At 52.0% G+C, this 12,556-nt stretch overlaps 2 protein-coding genes across 3 annotated transcripts in view; one reads left to right on the top strand and one right to left on the bottom strand.

Annotated features, from left to right (window-relative positions):
* LOC144264757 (gamma-secretase subunit Aph-1b-like) overlaps window positions 1–9,105 on the top strand; it is a 28,551-nt gene extending 19,446 nt beyond the window's left edge. Inside the window, exons 3-7 of one of the 2 annotated variants that reach the window (XM_077816556.1) lie at window positions 2,940–3,013; window positions 3,288–3,410; window positions 6,873–7,000; window positions 7,624–7,747; window positions 8,066–8,244. In XM_077816556.1, the coding sequence (XP_077672682.1) occupies window positions 2,940–3,013; window positions 3,288–3,410; window positions 6,873–7,000; window positions 7,624–7,747; window positions 8,066–8,103 (487 nt within the window). In that variant the 3' untranslated portion in view covers window positions 8,104–8,244. Of the gene's footprint in view, window positions 1–2,939; window positions 3,014–3,287; window positions 3,411–6,872; window positions 7,001–7,623; window positions 7,748–8,065 lie in introns of both variants that reach the window. The other variant, XM_077816555.1, reaches the window with a different exon arrangement.
* Window positions 9,106–10,127: 1,022 nt separating this feature from the next.
* Window positions 10,128–12,556, bottom strand: part of CA9 (carbonic anhydrase 9) — a 61,326-nt gene continuing 58,897 nt past the window's right edge. Inside the window, exons 10-13 of the mRNA XM_077818065.1 lie at window positions 11,940–11,963; window positions 11,164–11,199; window positions 10,759–10,852; window positions 10,128–10,384 (exon numbers count right to left, since the gene is read on the bottom strand). Of these exons, the coding sequence (XP_077674191.1) occupies window positions 10,318–10,384; window positions 10,759–10,852; window positions 11,164–11,199; window positions 11,940–11,963 (221 nt within the window). The 3' untranslated portion in view covers window positions 10,128–10,317. The remainder of the gene's footprint in view (window positions 10,385–10,758; window positions 10,853–11,163; window positions 11,200–11,939; window positions 11,964–12,556) is intronic.

The following is a 12,556-nucleotide window of genomic DNA, read 5'->3' as shown; positions in this document are numbered from 1 at the left end:
CAGCATCTCCCTATTTGGTATCAAAAACCCTTTCATGCCTGGGCTCAAACTGCATGGCCCAGCGAGGTAGTGTCAGAGCCAGGCCTAAAACCCAGGATTCATAGTGTTTGAACCAGAAGGCATCATTAGTCTGACCCCCTGCAGAGCACAGGCCAACTACTGTCATACAGTCACTCCTGTGCTGAGCCATTTACTGTCAGCCATTGGTTCTTTTCTGCCTTTCTCCTCTTGATTAAAGAGCCCTTTAGTACCTGGTATTTTCTCCCCGTGAGGGTCTTTAGTTTCCTCTCAGTCTTTCTTTGTCTCTCGCTGCAAAACATTTTTCCGGCTCTTGGATTATTTTTGTGGCTCTTCTCTGCACCCTGTTTAGTTTTTCAACATCCTTTTAAAAACGTGAATCCCACAACTGGATGCAGTAGCAGCCTAACCAATGCAGTATAAAAAGCTAAAATCACTTCCTCCTCACTAATCACCTGTTTATACATAGATGACCATAGTGGTCCACTCTTCTCTTTAGAATCTATGAATCTATCTGAACTTCTGCAGAGCACAGGCCAGAGAACTGCCCTGAAATAATTCCTAGAGCAGAGCTGTGAGGAAAAACATCCCATCTTGATTTAAAAATTGTCAGTGATGGAGAAACCACCACAGCCCTTGGTAAACTGTTCCAATGGTTGTTTAACATCACTGTTAAAAATTTGTACCTTAGTCTGACTTTGTCTATCTTATACTTCGACCCCTTGGATCGAGTTAGACCTTTCTCTGATAAATAGAAGAGCCCATTATTAAATAAATATTTGTTCCCTATGTAGGTGCTTGTAGACTGGAATCAAGTCCCCACTTAACCTTCTCTTTGTTAAGCTACATAGATTGAGCTCCTGGAGTTGATCACTATATGGCAGGTTTTCTGATGCTTTAATCATTCTCCTGGCTCATCTCTGAACCCTCTGTAATTTATCAACATTTTTTTTTAATTGAGGACCCCAGAACTGGACACAGGATTCCAGCAGTGGTTCCAATAATGCCAAAGACGGAGGCAAAATAACTTCTCTGCCCCTACTCGAGATTCCCCTGTTCATGCCTCCCAGGATCGCATTAGCCCTTTTGATCACAACGTCGCACTCGGAGCTCATGTTCAGCTAATTATCCACCACGCCCCCCAAATATTTTCAAGCGTCACTGCTTCCCAGGATAAAGTCCCCCATTCTGTAGGTATGGCCTGCATTCCTTGTTCTAGATGGATACATTTACGTTTAGCCATATTAAAATGTGTCTATTGTTTGCTTGCACCCAGTTTACCAAGTGATCTAGATTGCTCTGTATCAGTGACCTGTCCTCTTCATTATTTACCACTCTCCCAATTCTTTTTTGTCATCTGCAAAATTTATCAGTGATGATTTTGTTTTCTTCCAGGTCATTGAAAAATGGTTAAATAGCATAGGGCCAAGAACCAATTCTGGTGGGACCCCACTGGAAATAGTCCTGTTCAGAGATAATTCTCTATCAGTTATCCAGTTTTTAATTTGGTTAATGTGGGTCATGTTAATTTTATATCATTTTAGGTTTGTACTGGGAACTCAGTTCAGTTGCTTATCCCCTATGACTCCTAATCCTTTTTAATTCACTACTTTACAGGATACAGTCCCCTATTCTGTAGGTATGGTGTGCATTCCCATATGACTGTATTAAAATGCATTTTGTTTGAATGGGCCCAGATTACCAAGCGATCCAGATTATACTATGTGACTGCCCTGTCCTTGTCATTATTTACCATTCTGCCAGTCTTTGTCATCAGCAAATTTTATAAGCAGTGATATTTATATTACTTCCAGATCCTTTGATAAAAAAATTGAATGGCATCGGGCTTAGAACCATACCAGAAATGCCCCACTCAGTTATGATTCCCTCTTAACAGCTGTTACAGAGCCATGGAACAGTCTCTGGGAAGAGCCCATCAGTGGGCCAGACCCCCTGAGGGGGTCTCACTCTTTCTCCAGTGTAACCACCTCCTGAGACTGGACCTCTGGGCCTGCAGCCCCCCTGCTTCACCCCGTGAGCTCTGCTCAGCAAGTCACACTGAGACAGACCCTGATGGAGACTTGTCCACTCTGCAGGGATTAATGCATCTCACCCAGCATCTGCAGTGACACTCACACAGCACTGCCGGAACAGTTGGCTTTATTAGTCACCTGGACACAGCACAGGGAGCGCTTAGAGTAGCCCAGAGAACTGACAGTTAGAGCGTCATCCAGTCTGGCCAACCCAGCACCCAGCCAAGCTGTAGAGAACCCCTTGGTTCAAGCTCTGTCTGTCTCTGTCTGACCTCCTTGGTCAGACTCCAGGTGAGAGCCCGGCTCCTCCCAGCTGCCAGCTCTGATCCCCCCCATCTCATACCTCCCCAGTCCTTTATTCTCCAGCTGGGGAAAGTTGCTCAGCCTCTCTGCTGAGAGGTGGGAAATCCAAACCCTCTGGGGCCTTGGTCACTGGGTGTTAATGTCTGAGGGATTGGATTTGCCCTTGTCTTCTCAGATGCTACATTGACGTGGGGCCTAAAGCCCAGACAGTTCGATGACACCCACTCCTTTGTTTCTTTGCCTGCCTTGAGAGCAGATAGCCCTTTTCCACCCATTTGGCAATGATGCAGCACATAGGGGAAATGGGTTCACAGGACTCATAAAAATATAACAAAATATTCTTACTTTCTCAAAACTCCTTTCTGAGATCTGTCAGCCAGTTCTAAATCTGTTTAATTTATGCTTCATTGGTATTGCGTAGAGGTAATTTTTTAATCAGACTATCGTGTGGTGCTAAATCAAACACCTTGCAAAGATCCAAGTACAGTACGTCTACACAGTTACTGTTATCAACCAGCCTAGTAATCCCATCATGGGCAGCCGTACACTGGGGTGTGACTGGGACTCTCTCCTTTCTCTGTCCAGGAAGGCAGTCGAAGGGCTGGTGACCCTCAGCGAAGATGGCTGCTCCCCGATTTCCATCCAGCAGATGGCATATGGTATGTTCCTCAATGGGGCAGGGCTGACCCCAGCTTGTGTGATGGGGTATATGGGATGAGTGGAGGTAGCATCTCATAGAGGAGGGGAGGGGGCTCTTGGGAAAAGGAGATTTCTCACCAGGGATCCCTCAGAATGGAGGCAAGTGTTGTGGGGTCCCTGTGCAGGGCTGTGGGGGAGGCCTCTGGGGGTTGGAGACAGGTCAAGGAGCCTCTCTGAGAGTCTCTGGCTCTGACGTCCCTGGGCTCAGCAACATGTGTTTTCTCTGTCCCACAGTAGCTGGCCTGGGCTTTGGGCTCATGAGTGGCGCCTTCTCCATGATTAACCTCCTGGCAGATGCCCTGGGGCCTGGCACTGTGGGAATCCATGGAGACTCACAGCTGTACTTCCTGACCTCGGGTGAGCAATGGGCCTACAACCCACTGCACCATCTACCTGCCAAACTGTGCTATAGAATCTCTAGGCTCTAATAATAAGAATGTAGCAGTAGAGAGATACTAGTGACCAGGATGGTGATAGTAACTGTGAAATGCTCAGGGAGATTAGAGAGGCTATGTTAGGGTTCCCTCCCCACTCTGAACTTTGGGGTAAAGATGTGGGGACCCGCATGAAAGATGCCCTAAGCTTATTTTACCAGTTTAGGTTAAAACTTCCCCAAGGCACAAATCCCTTGTCCTTGGATGGATGGTATGCTGCCACCACCAAGTGATTTAGACAAAGGTTCAGGGAAAGGACCACTTGGAGTTCCTATTTCCCCCAAAATATCACCCTAAGCCCCTACACCCCCCCTTTCCTGGGGAGGCTTGAGAATAATATCCTCACCAATTGGTACAGGTGAGCACAGACCAAACCTTTGGGTCTTTAGAACACTGAAAATCAATTAGGCTTTTAAAAGAAGAATTTTATTAAAAAAAGTAAAAGAATCACCCCTGTAAAATCAAGATGGAAGGCAATTTTACAGGGAAAAATAAAAAGATTTAAGACACAGAGAATCCCCCTCTAGGCTTAGTTTTAAAGTTACCAAAACAGGAATAAACCTCCCTCCAGCAAAGGAAAATTCACAAGCTAAAACAAAAAATAATCTGACGCCTTTTCTGGCTTTACTTACTGTTTTAGTAATTTTGGATGCTTTTTTAGGCAGGTTCTTAAGAGATTTTTTGGGGGGGGGGCCTAGTTTCTTTCTCTCCTTAAAAAAACACACAAACAAAGAGCACAACAAAGCCTCCTCACCCCCAGATTTGAAAGCATCTTTCTTCCCCATTGGTCAGGTGCCAACTAGGTTATTTGAGCTTTTTAACCCCTTACAGGTAACCTCTGGCCAGGAGAAATGTTATATTACTGAATACATAAAGGTTGTTACCCTTCCCTGTATATTTATAACAGGCTATTAAAATAAATAACTCAATAATAGAGATTTCCACTATCCTCATATTGACTGGGCACATGTCACCTCAGGACAGGATACTGAGATAAAGTTTCTGACACCTTAAATGGCTGCTTCTTGGAGCAGCTAGTCCTGGAACCCACCAGAGGAGAGGCAATTCTTGATTTAGTCCTAAGTGGAGCACAGGATCTGTTCCACGAGGTGAATATAGCTGGTAATAGTGACCATCATATAATTAAATTTAACATCCCTGTGGCAGGGAAAACACCACAGTAGCCCAACATTGTAGCATTTAATTTCAGAAAGGGGGACTACACAAAAATGAGGAGGTTAGTTAAACACAAATTAAAGGGTACAGCGCCAAAAGTGAAATCCCTGCAAGCTGCATGGAAACTTTTTAAAGACACCATAACAGAGGCTCAACTTAAATGTACACCCCAAATTAAAAAACATAGTAAGAGAATCAAAAAAGTGCCACGGTGGCTAAACAACAAAGTAAAAGAAGCAGTGAGAGGCAAAAAGGCCTCCTTTAAAAAGTGGAAGTTAAATCCTAATGAGGAAAATAGAAAGGAGCATAACCTCTGGCAAATGAAGTGTAAAAATATAATTAGGAAGGCCAAAAAAGAATGTGAAGAACAGCTAGCAAAAACACTCAAGAAGTAATAACAAAAAATTCTTTAAGTAGATCAGAAGCAGGAAGCCTGCTAAACAACCAGTGGGGTCACTGGATGATCGAGGTGCTAAAGGAGCACTCAAGGATGATAAAACAATTGCGGAGAAACTAAATTAATTCTTTGCATTGGTCTTTTTACAGCTGAGGATGTGAGGGAGATTCCCAAGCCTGAGCCATTCTTTTTAGGTGAGAAATCTGAGGAACTGTCCCAGATTGAGGTGTCATTAGAGGAGGTTTTGGAACAAATTGAAAAATTAAATAGTAATAAGTCACCAGGACCAGATGGTATCACCCAAGAGTTCTGAAGGAACTCAAATGTGAAATTGCAGAACTACTAACTGTGGTTTGTAACCTATCATTTACATCAGTTTCAGTACCAGATGACAGGAGGATAGCTAATGTGATGTGTATTTTTAAAAAGGGCTCCGGAGGGGATCCTCTCAATTACAGGCCGGTAAGCCTGACTCCAGTATCGGGCAAAATGGTTGAAACTATAGTAAAGAACAGAATTGTAAGACACCTAGATGAACACGATCTTTTGGAGAAGCGTCAACATGGTTTTTGTAAAGGGAAATCCTGTGTCACCAATCTACTGGAATTCTTTGAGGGGGTCAACAAGCATGTGGATGAAGGTGATCCAGTGGATATAGTATATTCAGATTTTCAGAAAGTCTTTGACAAGGTCCCTCACCAAAGGCTCTTAAGCAAAGTAAGCTGTCATGGGATAAGAGGGAAGGTCCTCTCAGGAATCAGTAACTGGATAAAAGATGGGAAAGGGTAGGAATAGTCAGTTTTCAGAATGGAGAGACGTAAATGGTGGTGTCCTCCAGAGGTCTGTACTGGGACAGTCCTATTAAACTTATTCATAAATGACCGGGAAAAAGGGGTAAACAGTGAGGTGGCAAAATTTGCAGATGATGCAAAATTACTTAAGATAAAGTTAAGTCCAAAGCATACTGCAAAGAGCTACAAAGGGATCTTACTAAACTGGGTGACTGGGCAACAAAATGGCAGATGAAATTCAATGTTGATAAATGCAAAGTAATGCACATTGGAAAACATCATCCCAACTATACATATAAAATGATGGGGTCTAAATTAGCTGTTACCACTCAAGAAGGAGATCTTGGAGTCACTGTGGATAGTTCTCTGAAAACATACGCTCAAAGTGCAGTGGCAGTCAAAACAGTGAACAGAATATTGGGAATCGTTAGGAAAGAGACACATAATAAGACAGAAAATATCATGTTGCCGCTATATAAATCCATGGGACGCCCACACCTTGAATACTACCTGCAGATGTGGTTGCCCCATCTTGAAAAAGATCTGTTGGAATTGGAACTGGAACACACACAACAGAGGTTTGCAGCTTTGCTTCCTGATCTCAGTTAAGCAACAGGTGTAGCAGCCCCTGCCCCTCCCGTACTGCACCCAACCCATCCCTTCCTCACCCTCGTCTGCTCCCCCACTCCTGCCATGTCTCCACTAACACCACCATCGACCCTTTTCTCACCCACGCTGCCCCTCATCACTGCCTCCTCCTTAAGGCACCCCACTACCACAGCCCCTCAAACTGCCTGCCCACTGCCGCCCCCATCACGGACATCCTGCTCACACCCCACCCATCCCCTCACCAGCACGGCTCTCCACATCAGTGCCCTACGCTGCCCCTCAGGTAAAGCCCGTTCTCCTCACCCTCTGTTGATGGGTGCCCCACCCCACTACGGCCCTGACTCTGCCCGGGGCTCTGCTTGGTGGACAGCCTTGCCAGCCTAGCTGTGACCATCTGTGCTCCTCCTCACAGCCTTCATGACCATGGTGATGATTTTCCTTCACACCTTCTGGGGAATCCTCTTCTTCCACGGCTGTGAGACCCAGCACTGGTGGGAGATGGCAGCCGTCATCCTCACTCACCTCATTGTGTCAGGATCGGTAAGCGTGGGCAGGGCAAACCGAAGATGTGGGCGGCTGGGCAGGCTGCTCCCACACCACCGCTGCCTGAGTGCTGCAGGGAACTGGGTGGGTGGTTCTGGGCCAGGAATTACTATCTGGTAGGTGTGCGAGGGCCCCCTCAGGATGTGGGCCCTGTCAGGATGGGTGCTGCATGCAGAAAGACAGTCCCTGCCCCCAGGAGAACTGGGTGTTCCCCCATGACCATTGCTCCAGGGAGTCACCTGTGAGACCTGCATGAGTGTGAACAGACAGAGGCAGCCTCCAGGTACTAAAGCCTGTGAGTGAGAGATGCAGCACCCCTGAACCTCAAACTCCAAATGCTCCAGAGGAGTCTGCAGGACCCACTAGCTCCATGGCGCAGTGCCGTCCTGCTGCAGACCAGCGAGACACCCCGGCGCCCTGGGCACACCAGCCCCATACCCCTCAGAGCACCATGCCCCAGCCAGGTGCGGAGCCAGGAGTGTCAGGGAAGGAGATCAGAGCATCGAGGGGGCTTGAGCCAGCAGGCCAGGGCACGGGGGGAGGCCAGCTCTGGCATAACTGCCTCTGGGGCTCCCCCGGCTCCTCCCCTGCTCTCACCCTGTTTGCTGCTCTCCTCCCAGACGTTTTGGAACCCCCTGTACGTGGGCAGCCTCATCCCCTCCTACCTGCTGATGTTTGCCACGGCGGCATGGGCCTACATCCTGTCAGGAGGCTGCACTCGGAACCTGCTCCGGTCCCTGCGGGGTGAGTACCCGCTCCAGCCCCACATCCAGAGCAGGAGCCCTGCCGAGGCCATGCCTCTGAGGGGAATGCTGGGAGGGGCTACCCCAGTATTTGGGGAGGACATGGCCTGCTTTGGGGCAGGGGGAATGCCCTGATCTGAGCACCTTCAGCAGTGATGTTAACTCTTTCCTAGCACTAGCAGGTGGGGAAACACCCCAATCCGGGGCTATTCATCAGGGTGCTGCCCCTTTTCTGTGAGAATGGGGCAGGAAATGACCTACTCTGGAACCCTGTGAGCTGGGTGCCTGAACTCACCCCCTTGCCTTTGCTTCTCCACAGGGCAGCAGAGCGAGACAAGCCCCCAGCCAGGATCCTGAGGGTCCATCAGGAGCTCTCCCCTCAGCTGCTCTCTGCCTGCCCTGCCCTCCCTCTGGTGCTGTCAGCTGGGACCTACAGTTCCCTTCTCTGCAATATCATTTCTCTCTTCTGGAATGGGAGTCCCCCGATCAGTCCCTGCTGGAGGCAGGTGTCCGGGGGCTCCAGCAGCCAGGGAGTAGCCATCAGAATGTCTGATAGCTGAGGGCTGCTCACCCTGTCCTACCAACTCCTGTCCCTCCATGCTGTGGACCTGGACTGGTTTAGCCCACCCTTGAAAGACCCAGGGTTCAACATGGTGTGAGGGGTTCTCCAGAACTCACTGTACCTGCTCCACAAGCAGTGTGTGTGGGGGGCTCTTTCTGCCACGCACAGGGAGAGTCCTTCTCAGCCCCAGCAAGCCTGTGATCTGGTCAGCAGTTTGCCTGGATACATCAAAGCGCCGAGCTGGGGATGCTGGGCACTAAGGAGCTGCAACGTCCTTTCCCCTTGCCCAGGAGTGGCTGTACCAGGGGGCTGAATTCCCAGCCCTGGCCCCAAGTGCCTGGCTGCTGGTATGGGACAGACTGCCAGGTACTGGCCTGAGAAGGATGGTGGGTGGCATTCAATGGGAAATGCAGAACAGGTGGGTGGCAAAGGATGAGGCTGACTGGCTGCCCAGCACTGGCATGGAGAGGGGATGAGTGGTGCCAAAGGGCTGATGCTGGTACGGGAAGGGGATGGGCAGGTGATGCTGGCACAGTGCAGCTGGTAGCTGCATGCCTTGTGCAGACATGCTGGGAGGAGGGGCGGTGGCAGAGGTTTATCCGGGGCGGGATCAGTGACCCTGCCCATGTCTCTGGTGGGGGTGGATATGAGGTGCCCGAGCTGGCACCAGCCCTGGGGATGTGAGGTGGAACTGGGAGCAGGGACCCGGAAGCCATGCAGAGGCACCAGGGCAGAGAGCCAAGACTGACTGAGTTTGTAATGGGCTTTTATATCAATAAAGAGAAATACCAGCCTCAGAGAGAATTTGTGTGTGGCTGTGGGGGATGGGATGGGTCCTGCGCATGCGGTGCATCTGCCATGCTGGGAGTGGGAAGTTGGGGTGATACCCAGCTTGTATGCAACATTTCACGTGTAGGGGCAGGGTCATTATCCTTGTTTTACAGCTGGGGAAACCAAGGCACAGGCATGGAATTGACTTGTGTACGGTCACCCAACAGGCCAGTGGGGGAACCTGGAACAGAACCCAGCTGTTCTGAGCCTTGGTCCAGTGCTGTATCCACTGGACCACACTGCCACTGTCCTTGGGAGGGGAGTGTGTGTGTTGTTTCCCTTGGGTCCTTGTTTTACAGAAATGGTGCAGGGACTCCACATGGCCACTAGGCGTCTGCCAGTACCACGGCACGTGTCACCGGCATCGAGTGGGTGAGTGGGGCTCTGGCTGGATGCTGGGCTCCAGGCTGGCACAGTAACGAACCCCGCTGGAGGGTCACAGGAAGCTGGGCAGTGGCTGTCTAGCCTCTACTGCTGCACGCAGGGTGTCTGGCTGCTGAGCCCTTGGGGGCAGGCCAGAGGCCATGGGACCCCCCCTCCCACCTGTGACAGGCCCTATGGCAATGACTTCTCCTGCTGCTCAGCCCAAGGTGCACTAAGAATGAATCCACTGGCGGGGGGTGGGCCAGAGTAGCTGCATGAGTGCTCAGGCGGGACAGGAAGGCAAAGCCCAGCTGCAGCATCCTTTTCTGGGGCTTCCTGGCTGCTCTAGCTGGAGCCATCCACTGTGCTGCTGAGGGCAGCTGGTCCCACACAGGGGTGCTTCCTAGCCCTGGCCTGGTGTATCTGCCTGGGGCGATCCCACAGCAGAGGCAGGGCCATCACTGCAATGGTGGGAGGGGCCCTGGCCCCCAGGGGCGATAGCTCCTGCAGCAGAGGCAGGGCTGGCATAGCAATAGGTTTCTATTTCATTTATTTTATTGTATCTTTAAAAAAAGTATCTGTGAAAGGGGCAGAGTTTTTCCCCTCAGTCTCTGCTGAGCCTCAGTGCAGGTAACCGGGCCTCAAGGAGTGAAGGCCCCAGAGAAGGGGCCCCTGCTGCTCTGGCCCCTTGGTGGGGAGGGAGGGCGTGCTTGGCTGGCTGTGAGTGGCAGGGTCCAGCCAGCAGAGCCCAAGGGTGCGTGTGCTGGTCTCCCTTCCGTGTGCCAGAGGCCCTTGCTGGGCAGCAGGGGCCCTGCCTACACCGCATTCTCATCTGTGGTGGCTGCTGTGTAGATGACGTTGGGCTTGGGGTGAGAGTCCGGCCTGCAGGGAAGGGAGAACACTGGGGCGTCAGGGAGCCCTGGAATGAGCTGAGAAAGGACCGATCGCCTGCAACTCCCTGGCAGCCCCCACTTCTGCATCATGGGGCAGGTTCTCCCCACTCACACCCCCCCGGCCTCTGGGCACTCTCTCCCTACACGCGGGAGTGGCTTGTGCCAGGTGAGCTGCGACTCTCCCAGCCTTTGCAGGGTAGGGCACAGGGGGGAAGGGGAACTTGGCTGGGGGTGGGGGGGGGCAGCGAGGGAGAATCGTAAATTGAATGGGGGTTCAGGACAGAGGGAGGGAGAAGGGTCGGGGTGTGGTTCCCACATCCAGGCAGCGGGGCGTGGAGCATGCCGGTGGCTCCCAGCTCTCACCTTGTGTTCTGGCTCCGCTGCTTGTGGATGTAGATGAGGAAGGCCAGAGCCGTGACTGCAAAGAGAACCCCAAAGAGACCGGCCAGCACGTCCGCTGCAGACACAGGAGAGCAAGGGGGGGGTGAGGTACCAGACACAGAGGGGGAGGGAGAGCTCAAGGCCTGGGAGAGTGGGACCAAGCCAAGCGCTGCTCCCAGGGAGGGGAGGAGGAAGCTGGTGCCACAGCACAGGGGCAGGGAGAGGCCAGGAGAGCCAGGGCAAGGGATGGAGGTGACAGAAGCTGGGTAGCCCCAGGCTGGGGGAGGCCGGGTGGCCCGGGGCAGGAGGTTGAGGCAGCAGAAGCTGGGTGGCCCTAGGGCAAGGAATTGGCAGGGAGGCCAGGGCAGCCCATCCTGCAGCACTCACCTGTCTGCAGGGAGAGGCCCAGCTGGTTTTCTGAATCTAAACATGAAACGTTGGGGGGGAGGACACAGAGACAGCAGGTGAGGCTGGGCGGGGACAGGTGCCAAAGCCACCCACCCCCTGTACAAGCCCCCTGTGCCCCAGCCCACTGTCCCGCCATCGCATCCCCACATCCCAGCACGCAGCCACCAAGCCTGCCCCCATCTGAGCCCAGTGTGCAGCCTTGTCCCATCCCCATTCTAGCCCAGTGTGCAGCCCCCCACTCCCCCCCCGTTCGCTCTAAGCTGTGCATGGGTGCACGCGTGCACAGATACTAAACCCCGTGCACACAGCGAGACACCATGCACACAAACATTTGCACAGAAGCACAACAATTTGCACATAAGACATTTTTTGTGCATACAGCCTGTCAGAAATTAGAGGGAACATTGACCCCCCCACACATCCCAGCATGTGGTCACTGAAATCTGCACCTACCCACCCAATCTGTGTGTGTACCCCCCATCCCCATGTGCAGTGCCAGGCTCTTTCCTGGCACACAGCCAACTCCCCCCCCCCCCCAAATGTAAACTCGTGTCACCCCGTGGACACATTTCCCACTCCCCCAACCCCTCCCAGCATGGTGTGCCTTAAGGAAGCAGGTACCACCCCCACCATACTGGTACTGCCCTGGCCTGGCGGCTAACCCAGGTGCCCTCCCACGACAAGCTGGTGTTAAGGGGATGCCTGCCAATTCTTTCGCCTCTGCCCCATCCTTGGGGTGTGGGCCCAGCTCTTACCTCCGCATGGTGGGCAGCCAGCACCTGCAACAGATGCAACATGGTGAGCAGGCCGTGGGGGAGGGTGGTGAGAGAGAGAGAAGGGGGCTGACTGCAGCAATGGGCAGGCGTGTCCCATCACAGCCCCTCTGCCCCCTTTTATTTGGTTTTGGTAAAACAACTTTGAAGAGTCCCTGCCCCCCAGCAGAGCTGCGAATGCCCGCCCCCATGGTTGCCCCTCCCCCTCCAACAGGGACACTCGCCCACTCTGCACCGAACCAGCCAGAGCAACGCAGCTGCTCTAAACCCAGCTAGTCAGTCCTTCAGCATGGCTCAGCTGCTCCCGGGGCTTGGCCTCTGCTCCATTTCTTCCTGGGTCTCCGGTGCTTTGTTAACCGCACCCCACCAATTTCCAGTTCAGGAAAACCCAGAGCCCAACCAGCAGCATCTCTCACCCTCAACAATGCCCCCATCACACACAGAATTGCACTGGGAGACCCTCGGCCCCGCCCCCGCCTTGGGGGAGCGAGGGGAGGTCGACAGTCCTTTGGCCATGACCATCACCAATCTAGCCTCTGACAGAGCACAGAGCCCCCTTCCTCCTTTCCCGAGAGAATCCCGCTGCCCACACAGGATGC

This window comes from Eretmochelys imbricata, chromosome 5 (assembly GCF_965152235.1).
Source record: "Eretmochelys imbricata isolate rEreImb1 chromosome 5, rEreImb1.hap1, whole genome shotgun sequence".
In the NCBI taxonomy this organism is placed as follows: Eukaryota; Metazoa; Chordata; order Testudines; family Cheloniidae; genus Eretmochelys; species Eretmochelys imbricata.
The sequence above is the reverse complement of the archived record's forward strand: the minus strand, read 5'-3'. Positions and strand labels throughout refer to the sequence as shown.